Source organism: Haemorhous mexicanus, chromosome 2 (genome assembly GCF_027477595.1).
Source record: "Haemorhous mexicanus isolate bHaeMex1 chromosome 2, bHaeMex1.pri, whole genome shotgun sequence".
Classification (NCBI taxonomy): domain Eukaryota; kingdom Metazoa; phylum Chordata; class Aves; order Passeriformes; family Fringillidae; genus Haemorhous; species Haemorhous mexicanus.
Genome location: NC_082342.1, coordinates 57,910,957 through 57,924,314, shown reverse-complemented (window position 1 = coordinate 57,924,314; position 13,358 = coordinate 57,910,957). Strand labels below are relative to the sequence as shown.

Below are 13,358 nucleotides of genomic sequence, written 5' to 3'. Positions count from 1 at the left end.
ATACAGCCACCATGAACATACAGCAACAGGACCATGAAAAGAAAATTGCAGTCTCTGGTGGGTACCAGAGTTACTGTGCCATAGGAAGTATGGGAGGTTGCTCAGGGTCTCAAGGGCCACACCTGCCTTCAGCTCTGGACTCCAGAGTGGTGACCTCAGAAAGGTGCAGGGACAGGGAAGGGCTCTCACCCCATGCAGAGGAATGAAGATACAGTCCTGCAAAGGGAAACTGGAAGAGTAGGGTCACCTAAGCCCAACCAAAGTTAGTTTGAAAGGAGCTCTGACTTGAAGACAGACCACATGATAAACAGCAGGAGCAGGAAAGGGTTCTGGTTACTCCGTGATTGTTTTGATACAGGAACAAGAACCAGCCAATAAATAGGTTTTAGTACATATTCATAGCTAACTACATAACAGCCACCCAGCAGGTGCAAGGAGGTTATTACCTGAATTTAAGGCAGGATTGTCAGTTAGGGAGAGGAAATGATAGAGCATGGGTTATAGGGAACAACAAATTTGGTGATCCATGAACTCCTTATATTTAATTCATTTGAAGTTCAAAGCAATTATAGTAACTACCTCTGAAAGTAACAAGACTACATTTTGACTTCTCACAGAGAGTTGCTATTAGCAATATTATCCATGCCACAGCATTGATGATAACTTTGATTTCTTCCCAGTTATATAAACTTAAGCAATGACCTCTCCATACTTTTCAGTCTCCATATCAGTTGATAGTAATCATCAGAATGGTTTTGTTTACTTTATATAGATACTGCACCTTTTTAAAATTATAATTGTACCAAAAATGGTAGATTAACATCCCTGGTAAATTTAAGCAGTGTTTAAAGTTTGAAGTTTGAGTATACCTCCATGTTTAAGCTAACGAGATATGACCTCTTGCTGGTCCTGACAGGGACTTGGATACTTGCCAGCCAGATTGATCCATGTTCTTAATCCATTTTGCTAATGCAATTATCAGGGGGCTTAGATAAAGTCAGTTCAAGAGACAACAAAGTTATTCATGGGTAAGATAAATCTGTTTAATGCCAAGAAACTATTCCTTCATTTGCAGGGAAGCCCTTCAGAATTATTTTGTCACAGTACTTTTACACATTGGCGAGTTGCTCCAAGGGTGCAGCTGTATAACAGCTGAGGTGCAGGGTTGAGTTGGCTGGAGCAGGAACAAGGCTTAGGAACACAATTGCACCCTATGGGAAGACTCCCACACTGCTTCAGCAGAGCTAAGCCCAGAAGCAGGAGCTCTGGGGAGCTCTTGTCAGAGCAGTGGGAAGAGTATGTAAATAATGTAGCTAAGAATATACCATGTACTGGTATGCTGAGTATACTGCTGGATTTATAGGTCTTGTCCAGATTCTTGGCTGCCTCTGGGCGTAATCCACCCAGAGACAGATGAAGTGCTAATCAACTTGCACTCCTGGCAATGCAATGTGGGAAGCAGGAAAGGTTGGTAACTGATTGGACTGGCTTGGCCATGCATGCTCGGGAAGCAAGGATCGTGAGCAGAGAGGAGAAAGTGCACAGATGGCTTCTTTACATTATGATAACATCTCTGGATAGGGTAGGGAAAGTAAAATATTATTTTGGCAGGATTTCCTAGCCACTCTGCGTGAGATGGAGCATGCAGACATACCCAGGAGGAAGGTAGACACCAGAAAAATTAATATCTTACCTAGGCAGAGACTCAGCACTCAAGCATAGGACCTGCTGCTGTTTTACATGCCAGAGAGTCCCTGTGCAGTTTATGAGGTGGCTATTTTCTGCCTAGTGTTGCTTTTCAAGGCATCCTTGAAATAACACTGCAAATGTTAACAGATCACAGCTTATGAGGAGGTAGAGGGATTCTTTTTTTAGCTGATTTGCTGAATTAATCGGCCAATGTTCTTATCTGTATGGGGCAACTGTAATCTTGAGTTGAGAAGTGGTGTCGTGTGTTTCAGGAGCAGAGGTAGTGGCCATAACTGGCACAAGGAGCTGGGACAAGAGGACTGAGTTTTGTACAAATGGGGAAGAGAAATAAAGGCAGCTAAAGCAAGGTCAGGGAAGGCAAAAAGACAAAAACAGGCAAAGAAAGGGCGCTTTTGTAGAAAACAGTCTAGTCTGCAGGAAGGAAAATGGAGGTCAAAAAAGACCTTCAAGCTTGCTGCACTATTATACATAATAGTGCAGATAGAGCTGAATTGAGCACAAAGAGGAAGAAAGGCAAGAAAAGCATCCACTGGCACAGGTTGCCCAGAGAAGTTGTGAATGCCCAATCCCTGGCAGTGTTCAAGGTCAGGTTGGATGGGGCTTAGAGCAAGCTGATCTAGTAGAAGGTGTCTCAGCACATGGCAGGGGGGTTGTAGCTATACAATCTTTAAAGTCTCTTCCAACCCAAACTGTTCTATGTCTTATGAGAGGCAAGAATGTGTACAGCATACCTTTACAAAAATTATATTTATTTTCTTCTGAAAGTGGTGAAAAAGACACACTTTCAGAGCAAAAATTGACTCAGGCAAGGGAGGTACCATGAACTGATTTAATTAATCTGCAAATCTAATACTAGTCTCCTGCTTTACAAATTTTTTTATTCTATTGTTTCCTTTCCTTTTTGTCACATAAGTGTTTGGTTGTCCTTAATGCTAATGTCTGGGTTTTGGAGGAGCACAGAGAATCAGTCCCTAACTCATATAAGAGAGTTTTACTTGTTTTTCTTCAGCCTAAGTTACTTTATCCAATTAAGTTCTATAGCATACTAGGATCTCTTACAAATCTATACACCCAGCAAAAATTCTTGAGAATGAATATATTTTGTGTTACAAAGCACTCAGCTTTTCTATTTTTGTAAACGCATTACAAGCCGCTTTTCAAAGAGGTTCAATTTTTAATCAAATCTGTGCATTTTGCCTTTTTGAAATGCTGTGCTTCTGACTATTTGCCTTTCAAGTAAGACTTATTATGATGATACTGAGGACTAATCTTGCCACTTTTTCTTGTGTTGATTTTTTTTTTTTCCCTCTGGATCAGTTCCACTGGTTTTAATACAATTAAACAAACACCATCACACTCCTGTTGAGCAAGGCAGGCAAAATCTGGGCTCGAGGTTGTGATGTCATTGCTGTGCTTGCTGGGTCCTGACCTCAGCAAAGCCTTGCTGGCAGTTCTTAATGCAGATAATGCTTAAGGAGATCTCTATCTGCTTTCTTAAAAAGCAGATAACTTAAAATAGACTGCAGCAACACTCACAGATTTTTTTTCTGTTAGGTCCCGGCAGCCCAAGTTGAAAGTGCATTTCTGAAAGGTTCACCCCAAGTTGTTTATGGCATTCCCGGATATTCATCATGAAATTCTTCTGCAGCCCATTGTAAAACACAAAGACTCTAAATCCCTCCAGGCTTCACAAAGATTTGTGCAGAGATTATAAATGAGCAGCAGATTAGAGCCAGATGAAAAAATCTGTTCTGTTAGAGAGCTAATCTGTTCAGTCAGCGGCCGGGTTTGCTGCACATCTTTGTGGCAAGGTCGGACAAATCTACCTCCCTGCATTTGGAATTTCGGTCAAAATCAATGTGTCACTTCACCTTGTGTCTTTGTCCTCTCAGATGACTGATGCCCTCTCTGGCATCTCCCTGTGCTTGTGCCTGTTGCAGGCAGCATGGCTGTGCAAGGCAGGGCTCTGCCAGGCAGCAGGGAGGCAACAGGCAATGCTGAGAGCGTTAGCAAGCCGTGAAAAGGCTGACAATGAGGACTTGAAAAAGAAAAGAACTCAGAAAAGATGCAGCTGTTTTCAAAGTCAGTGGCAGGATTAAGGAGGGAGAGAAGCCTCCTCCAGAAACTGATGAGGAGCATTCATATGAGTGCACAGGCTGCGTGCAGCACTCGGTGTGCCACCCCAAGGTGGCACAGGGGAGTACAGTCACTGGCCTTGGCAGTGGACAAGGGGCTAGTTTTGCCTGACTTTTAATCCTGGCTAAATCACTGAATCCTCTCTGTGATCTCTGACAAGTTAGAGAATGTAGATATAGAAAAGTCTTATTAGTCCACATAATCCAGTTCTCTACAATACAGGATTAGCCTGTAATCTTTACTCACTAGTATTTCGTGGGATGGAGCTTCTCACACTCTACCTGAGGTACACTCTTCTACTGTAGTACACCACTGCTGCTTGCACTGCCTGGTGTTCTCACAGCCAGGAAAGCTTTCAGTTACATTGCTTTAAGATTGAAGTATTAAAATAATATCTCCCTGTTATTTCCCATTTCTGCCCCCATAAGGAAGAGCAGCATTGGAAAATAGGTCTTTTGAATCTTAACTTGTCTAAAGAAAATGATCGAGGTGAGCAGTTCCTCCTATAAACAGCTGTTCAGAAATGAGCTGTGTTAGTGATGTTGCTTGGTCTGCCCTGCAGGCAGCCATTCTGGGGGCAGGCTGTGTTGCTCCCTTCTCCTCACCACCCACCATTGCCTCCTGCCAGGCCAGCTGGGCTTGACCAGGAGCTGTGACCCAGGAGCAAGATTAACAGCAAATAGCTTGTGTAAAATGAAGTGCCTCTATCTGTATGCAGGAGCATTAGAAGAACTAGGAAGAAAAGGTGTAAAATAGCAAAATCTAAAACTAACATCTTATCTAAATATAGGTTGTCAGCTACAGTGTGTGTTCTCACTGTAGTACAGCCCAAGGACATAGAAAACAATTCAGCTAACCAACCACACACAAGAATTTTTTCAGGGAAAGCTGAATTGCTCTCCAGACCCCACTGGCTGTATTAACTAGACAGCTAAATCTCATTTATGATGTCTGTGGGCTCTGCCTGACATATGTGTGGTAGGCAGGTGGTGTGGCCTGCATAAGGTAAAGCTACTGGCCCCAGAACTCTCTGCAGTGCAAGGATAGATCTGTTCCCAAAATGATTTTGGGAACTGATTCACTGAGCATGATGGTTGAGTTCATGTAGTGTATCTCATAACAGAGTTACTGCAGAGAAAAAAAAGGGTACCTTTTTTTAAAGCTAACAAAATATAATGAGGAGTGTTTTCTTGGTCAAACACATCAAAAGAGTGCAGTGATCTGTTTGTGGACTTTCAGCATGTCAGATTATTTCTGGGCTATCAGAAAATGTCTTTAGTTAAGAAACAGCTAGTATATTCTTCACAAACAAGCTTTTTGTCTTGCAGAGTAATTTTTAAACAAATTGGCTCACATATTGCACCAATAAAATAGTGTTATTTGTAGAGGTCTAATGTGATTTCTGGCTAATGTTTTGCTGACAACTGACTCATTACATTTGGCTCTTTTGTCCTTAGTTTCTTCCTTCATATAATTCTTTATGACATGAAGGGAAACAGTTTACTATATTACACAGAAATAAGTTATGAAAAAACATGCCTTATTACAGATATATATATGTATATATATATATATATATATATATTATATATACACACACGTATATATAGTATGCATATGTATATTTACTCATCTACAGTATCTAAATTACTTCTATGGTTTGGCTGTCCTATAATCTCTAGTAAGAGATCATGAAAGAACCAAGCATTTTTTGCAGATGTGAAAATCCTTTTTTTGCCCATAAAATCACTTCAATAAAAACCAGAATATGGCTGTGACAGATCTGGGTCACTAAGACAATGTGATGTGCACTAGCAAGATGTTAGAAGCAGCAATGTATGGAGCTCTTTTAGAGGCTGGGTACAAAGAACCTCCTTGGTTGCCAGGTCTCAGCTCTTTCTGTCCTGTCATATAATCTGTTTGGTGAAATGAGCAGGCTCTCTGTCTTTATCCATTACTCACCCCAGAAGATTCTTCTCTTTCTGTTGTTGTTAGAAACCTTTTATTAGTTTGTGGTTCTATTTCTTTTTAATGGATAGTTCATTTTTTTTTTCCTCTGGCTCCATCATTTTCAGTTCAAATTTATTCCTTTTCTCATAGGTGTGATTGGAATCATAGGCAGTATTCCAGATGAGGTCATAACAGTGCTGTCCACAGTGCTTTTTCAGCTCACTTGAGACTGCCCAATACCATGTTGGCACAGCCTTGTTGCTTTAATGGCAGAAAGAGATCAGGATGCCCAGTTCTTTCTCCTCTCCTGTTTCCAACTGACAAGTCCCATAGCTGAGATTACTGTTTATTCTCAAGAGTACCATCTTGCACTTTGTCCCATTAGTTCCTGTCTCTTTTGGAGCAGAGATAAGCATTTTGTATTACACAAGAAATTCCATTAAGAAGACTTTAAATTAAACTTTTTAAAAGGCTAATTTCTAAAAGCCTCACTGAAATAAGGGCAAAGGTGAAAAACCTTACGACTGCTCAAACACAATTCAGTTACCCAGACATCAGTTCCACAGGAAAGCCACCTCGCTCCAGCTCTTTCTTGAGAAGGAGGTTGGCTCATCATTTGTCACAGCTGCTTTCCCTGTTCAAATGCTTGAGTATCTGATGGGTAAGCAACTGAATCCTGCCCTGGGACTGGGATTCAGCTCCAGATCTGAATCATAACCATGAGTTTGGGTCTTCAGTCTAGGTGTCTACAAGCAAACTGAACATATGTCTGTAATGTCACTGTGAGCTAGTTAATAGAGCTGACTAGGTAAGAAAGAAAACGTGAAGGAGTTGAAAGAATTAGTAAATTTCCATTGAGAACACAGAATGAACTTGCTGAAGGCTTTCTGATGTTTTAAAGGAGGTCAAAACAAAAAAAAAAAAGTAAGAAAGAAATGAGAAATTACAATTATATCATATACTTCTTCCATTTCTTTTTTTTTTTCTTAAGCTGTCCACTAAAGTAGTAATGTTGGAAGACAGAATATGAATGAATCTGAATAAGTCAATAGGAAGTGAGAAATTCAAGCTAGCGTTATTCAGCCCACAAGGCAAGGCTTCTCTACCATTTATTCTTGTTGTCTTTGAGGCTCCTTATGTAAATATTTGGGATTTTGGCAGGGTGGTTTGTCTTTGTTATTGCAGTGAAACATTTGCTGCAAGCATAATGACTGAAGTCTGCTTCATAATTATTTGCAGTAACAACTCAGCAATGGAGACTTAGGGTTGTAAAACTGCCAATTCTGTATTAATGTGATCTTCTTCTTTCCCTCTCCCGACTGCAGCAAGCACACAGTTGGTGTAGGAAGTCTGCAAAGCAGAACAAGCAACCATATCCATCTGTGTCAACAGATTCCCACTTCACCACTCTGCCAGCCTTCCTTCCTCAGAGCCAGCGATCCATCTCTGAACAGCCACAAGAAATGGGTCAAAAAAAGGTACATCACACAAATGGCCTTGGCCATTATCTTGGTTTCTCCCAGGAGGACTTGAGACATGGCGATCTAGGAGACTTCACACGCAGATCCAGGAGTGCCTCCAGCATTTCTTGGTCATTTCAACGAAGCAAGTCTCTGTTCTGCTTGCCCACAGTGAACTCCTCTTCAGCATCAGAGACATTTCATTTCAGTGAACCATTTCAGTTTTTTAACACTGGGTCACCTGCAACCAGGTTAAAAACATGGAAATGCAGCCCTAAGCTTAACATTGATGACTTAGAGGATGCCCAAGAGACTGATGTGGACACAGGGATGAAGCTGTCCTTCTCAGACCTGTCTGTGGTTTCTGCATACTCTGCCCTGAATGGATTTTGCAGTGAGTTGGAAGACTCTCTTCCATCACAGAAACAAACTGTCAGTAGGGCTAAACAGGCAGCCACCAGTGGAAGGCCTGTATCAGCCATGTGCAATACTTTTGAGTCAGCTGATGGTTCACTGCCTTCTCTTTCAGAATGGTCTTCCAGCTCTTTCATGTCAGCATCTCTCTCTGAGCAGCACAAACAGCCCTTGAGAGCAGCTCCCTGTTCTCTGGATGATCGTGTTTGCCCGGCTTCACCAGTTCATGAAGAAGAATTTTACATCTGAGGCTTCTCGAACTTACACCTTCCAGAGGAAAAGTGTTCTACTTGTGAATGACAGCAGTGGGTCCACCCTGAGCTTACAGAAGGTTCCTTGCTGAGGAGAAGGTGATGCAGAAGTTTGTTAAATATGTGAAGAAAATACTCAGAACCCTCTGAGATTGACATTCCCAAACTGGGTACAGTAAAGTAGTCTGAGATTGCACCCTGTGTCTTTGTATTGGAGGATACGATCAGCACAGAGAATTTTGCACAGCAGCACAAGGTGGATGTTTCTAACCAGCCCTTGGACTGATGGTGAAGGAAATTCCAGAAGAGGCACATAGTATTCCATTTTAATTTGGCAGAAAATGAAGACTAATTTGTGGAAAACAAACTGCTTCAACTTTTCTGAGAAATTCCCTTAACTCAGGGAAGGTGGGAAAAGAAGGAGGGGTCTTATTTCCCTTTCACAGGTTCCAAAGGCATCTCTGAGCACAGCAGGTCACAGCAGTACAGCCCCGGTAGGGTCAAACAAGAAGTTTCTTGTGAGGAAACGCTTTCCTTCCAACCTTTGAGAGCTGGCAGTCGTGAGGTGGGGCAGAATCACACAAGCATCAAGGTTGGAAGAGGTCTTCAAGATCATCTAAGTCCAAGCGACAACCTAGCACTCCCATAATGACCCCTAAACAAAATCCCCAAGTGCCACATCCTGACACCTCTTAAACACTTCCAGTCACTGACACCACCAACTCCCTGGACAATTTATTCTAAGGTCTAAACACCCTTTCAGTGAATATTTTTTTCCTAATATCCAATCTGACCCTCCCCTGGTGCAATTTAAGGCTGTTTCCTCTCATTGTTGCAATCAAGATATGGCAGAAGAGACCAACCCCCACTTCACTGCAACCCCTTTTCTGGTAGTTGTAAAGATCAGTAAGGTAATCCTCCAAACTAAACAATTCCAGTTCCCTCAGCTGTTCCTTATCAGACTTTTTCTCCAAACTCTCCACCAGCTCCATTGCCCTTCTCTGAAGGGCAATGTCCTTCCTGAATTGAGGGGCCCAGAGCTGAGCACAGGAATTCAAGGAGCAGCTTTCACCAGTGCCAGGTACGGGGGTCCTGCTGGCCACACCATTGCTGACACAGGCCAGGATGCCATTGGCCTTCTTGGCCACCTGGGCACATGCTGGAGCATGTTCAGCTGGCTATTGACCAGCAACCCCAGGTCCTTTTCCAGCCACTCTTCCCCCAGCCTGTTGCAATGCATGGGGCTGTTATGACCAAGTGCAGGACCCAGCACTTGGATCACCTTGCTGAACTCCACAAGACTCTCCTCAGCCCATCAATCCAGTCCATCACAATCCTTCTGGAGAGCCTTCCTGCCCTCCAGCAGATCAACACTCCCACCCACCTTGGTGTCATCGGTGAACTTACTGAGGATGCACTCAATCCGCTCATCCAAATCATCAATGAAGATGTGAAACAGAGCTGTCACCAGCAACCAACTGGATTTAGCTCCATTCCCCACCACTCTCTGGGCCTGGCCATCCAGCCAGTTTTATTCAGTGAAGAGTCCATCCATCCAAGCCATGAGCAACCAGTTTGTCCAGGACAGTGCTGTGGGAGACAGTTTCAAATGCTTTCCTAAAGTCTGGATAGACAACATCCACAGCCTTTCCCTCACCAACTGAGTGGATCCCACTGTCATAGAAGGAGATCAGGCTGGTCAAGCAGGACCTGCTTTTCATAAACCCATGCTGGCTGGGCCTGAGCTCTTGGTTGTCCTGTACATGCCACGTGATGGCACTCAGGATGATCTGCTCCACAACTTTCCCCAGTGCCAAGGCCAGGCTGACAGGCCTGTAATTCCCCAGATCATCCTTCTGACCCTTCTTGTAGATGGGTATCACATTTGCTAATTTCCTGTCAACCGGGACTTCTCCGGTAAACCGAAACTCCTGGAAAAGGGTTGAAGGGGGTTTGGCAAAATCTTTTGCCAGCTCCCTCTCAGGTGCATCACACCAGGGCACATATATGTGTGTCTAACTGTGACAGAAGGTCATTAACCTTTTCCTCACAGATTAGGGGGACTTCACTCATCTCCTCATCCCTAACTTCCAGCTGTCATTGCTGGGTACGCTGGGGGCAGCTGGCTTTGGTGTTAAATACCAAGACAAAAAAGGCACTAGGTACCTCAGGATTTTCCTCATCCCTTACACTGTGCTACCCTGTGCATCCAGCAAAGAATAGAGACTCCTGAGCCCTCCTTTTGCTGCCAATGTTTTTACAGAAATTTCTTCAGAAGAAATGTCACCCCTTCCCCAGGGAAGAGGAAATTCCACTGTATCATTTAATTTGACAGACCAGGTTGCAGAAAGTGCCAAAAGGGAAACCTTAGAGAACATTTTCAGCCCCCTCACTCAGAAAGCCCATCCAGTTCAGCTAGAAGGGATCCCTCTGGGCTGTTGTCTGAACCACTTGTACAGACAGTGATAACCTGAGTAAACCATGTTTGCTATTCCCAACTCAGGCAATACAGCTTGCCTTTTTGGAATACAAACCAAGAAAGATAACCCAGCATTTTTGCTGGGTTATCTATCTTGGTTTGTGTTCCAATTGCTACACCGTTAGACTCAAATAAAAGACAGCTCCCTGTTTTTTAAGGGGTTGTTATTTTTCTGTTAGAAATAATCAATGCCGAAACTTTTTCTTTGTCTTTACAGTGCAAGCATACTTCTTCCTGGATGAAACTTGTTTCTTCTTGAATACCTCTCCCCAGAGGGAAAACAAGTCAAATTTTCTGTCTTTCAGAAGATGTTCTTAAAATAGGCACTTTTGATAACCTGTTTTGCTCTAATTAAATTGGTGTTTAAAAAAAAAAAAGGGAGTGAAAAGCTGCTAATATGACAGATAAGTACCTTCACCAGGATTTGAGTAATATAAACAATTTTTATTATGCGTGTTCTGAAAAGTTATATTTTTGGCTGACAAGTGTCACTGATCACAGCTCTGGTCAAGCCACTGGGGAAATGACCATGATAAAAGGTGTATGTATAATTCTGGATGTAGCCCATATACAGGTGTAAATGCTGAAAACCTACCATGATGGCATTGTGGTGTGTGGAATAAAAACTCATCTTCAGAGAAAGATATTTGCTGTATTGCCAGGTAATTTTAATCAAAAGAATTTCTGCTTTGGAGGGTAAAAAGAGGTGGAAAAGCACAAACACGCTTTAAATAATAGTTACAAAAAGTGGAACAATTCCCCTGGCCAATTTATGTAAGTGTATGGTTTTTACAAACTATTCTGGAAGAAAGTCTAGAGGAAATGAGTACAGGTTTTTAGGGGAGGAACTTGCAGCCTGAGTCCAGGAGAGGCCAGAGGGATAGTCAAGGCTTTTTCCTTTTGCTGTTGTTTTCTTCATGCAGGAAGAAAAGCAACAGACCAAGTCTCCTCTCTGTGAGATGCTGTCATAGCATTTACCAGGGGTAGACTTTGTCTTTTGTGCTAAACACAGTGAATAAATAGGAAAATCTATTCAAAGTAAAGAGCACAGAAGAACCTTCTCCTGCCCTCTAAAAGTGTTTAGGCTTACTGCAGTTTTGGGTAAACTGTTCTCTTACTGGGACCAAAAATAGCTCTAATGAAGAATTTGTCATGGTGTGCAGTGTGTTTACCTGCTCTGTGCTCCTTCAGACCCCACGCAGTCTTTCCTCTGACTGTCATGACCTTTAGCTCAAATCTCTCCCTGGAACACTGATTTATCTAAAGTTGTATTCCCATGTTATTGTTTGTACCCTGCCAAAATATATATAAAACACAGTGAAGTCAGACTAGCCACTTTTTCCATCAGCTTGCATTTCACCATACAAGCAGTGATGCCTAGGACAGTCAGCATCCACAGGTTTAAATTTATGCTTCATCATTTTCTGTCCAAAATCATGGTATTTTCACAATATTTTAATAATACAGAAAACATTTGATCCGGACATGAAATAAAAAACTCTTTTGAGCTGATGTAGCTGTCTGGTCCTGGCATCATGCCAACACTCCTGACAAAAAGCTGATTGAGGTTTTTAATGAAGAGGAGGCTCTGAACCATTTTTCTGCTAAGGCATGCCTCTAGAAGGAGTCCATCACATCTGGGGGCTGTCGCCTGCTGCAGCAGGAAGCACTGGTATTGGAGATCCACAGGGAAGCACAGGACAGCTCAAGTGTCAGTCATTAAGTTCATGTGTGTTATTCACCAGCAGCTCCTCGAGCATCTCAGCTCCAGATTTTGCCACTTTAATCCTGATGGGAAGAGAGCCAAATGAGTGTCCACAGACTCTGCATTTGTACTGTCCCCACTGGTTCTGTCTCTGTTCTGTTTACTGATACCTAACTAGAGATTAAAGTTTTAATTGTTTACATTGATGGTGCTTGTAACCAAATCCTGTAAAAAAAAGAGCGTCCTACTGTCAGGAAAAACAGAGGCGATAGATTACAGAAAACATTCTGTCTATAAAAAGAAAGCCAGATTATGAAGCATGTTTCACTGAAGGTAGGCTTCATTAATTCTCTTCCCATTATTTAAGAAGGGGCTCATCTCTTCAGAGACTTGAATATGCACAAGTTTCATGGCATTTAATTGTTGATTTGGTTGAATTATCAACAGTGTATTTTGAGAACTGCAGGTTTTCCCTGAACTTTTTTCTCCTTCTCACCCCAGAATGCACTGCTTCTGTGAAATAAAATGGAGATGAAAAGTCAGTTGTGCGTAACCTTCTGCGTGTTCATTTATAAAGTATTGCAGACTTACGGAGTATTTTAACTAGGCTTCCAAAATTATTGCAGTGCCACAAGCTCTACAGCTTTTGGTGGTGTGTGTTGGTGGGATAATTACAAAATAAACTCAGCAAAAATATTTTTTGTTGGACTCGGTTTTGCCTCTGCAGACTGGGTCTTTTGATTCTCACTGTGGTGTTGTAAATCATTTTCTCTAGTAAAGCTGAATGATAAAATAGAAGCTATGACACATATTGGTAATCGTGCATGCTCAAATCCCATCTGGGTTTGTTTGATGTGCGTTGGTCTTCATAATGATCCTTTCCTCTTATTTTCACCAGTGTGTGGTGTTACCTATTATGCATTTCTTTATTCCCCCCATGGGACACATCTGCATTTCAGCATTGCATTGTATATGCAAAGCTGTGTAGGTTTGGCTTGCTTTGGTTTTTTTGGTTTTATGGTTTAACATTGTGGGGTTTATGTATATTTTTGTGGCACTTACTGAGCTGTAGAAACATCAGGAGTTGGAAGAGGCTTCTGGAGGTCATCTAGTCCAAGGCATCTGCTGAAAGTAGGCACAAAGCTGCTGAAGCCTTGAGCTTTGGAGTTAAATCAAGTTGTTCAGAACCTTGCTGGGTCATACTTGAAAGTATCTAAAGGTGGCAATGTCACGGTGTCTCTGGACAATATGTG

The 13,358-nt window shown here is 42.2% G+C and overlaps 1 protein-coding gene across 1 annotated transcript in view; it reads left to right on the top strand.

Annotated features, from left to right (window-relative positions):
- The window catches only part of FAM124A (family with sequence similarity 124 member A), a 39,937-nt gene extending 28,893 nt beyond the window's left edge, over nucleotides 1-11,044 (top strand). The window contains exon 4 of the mRNA XM_059838986.1: nucleotides 7,122-11,044. Within this exon, the coding sequence (XP_059694969.1) occupies nucleotides 7,122-7,919 (798 nt within the window). The 3' untranslated portion in view covers nucleotides 7,920-11,044. The remainder of the gene's footprint in view (nucleotides 1-7,121) is intronic.
- The last annotated feature ends 2,314 nt before the right edge of the window (nucleotides 11,045-13,358 follow it).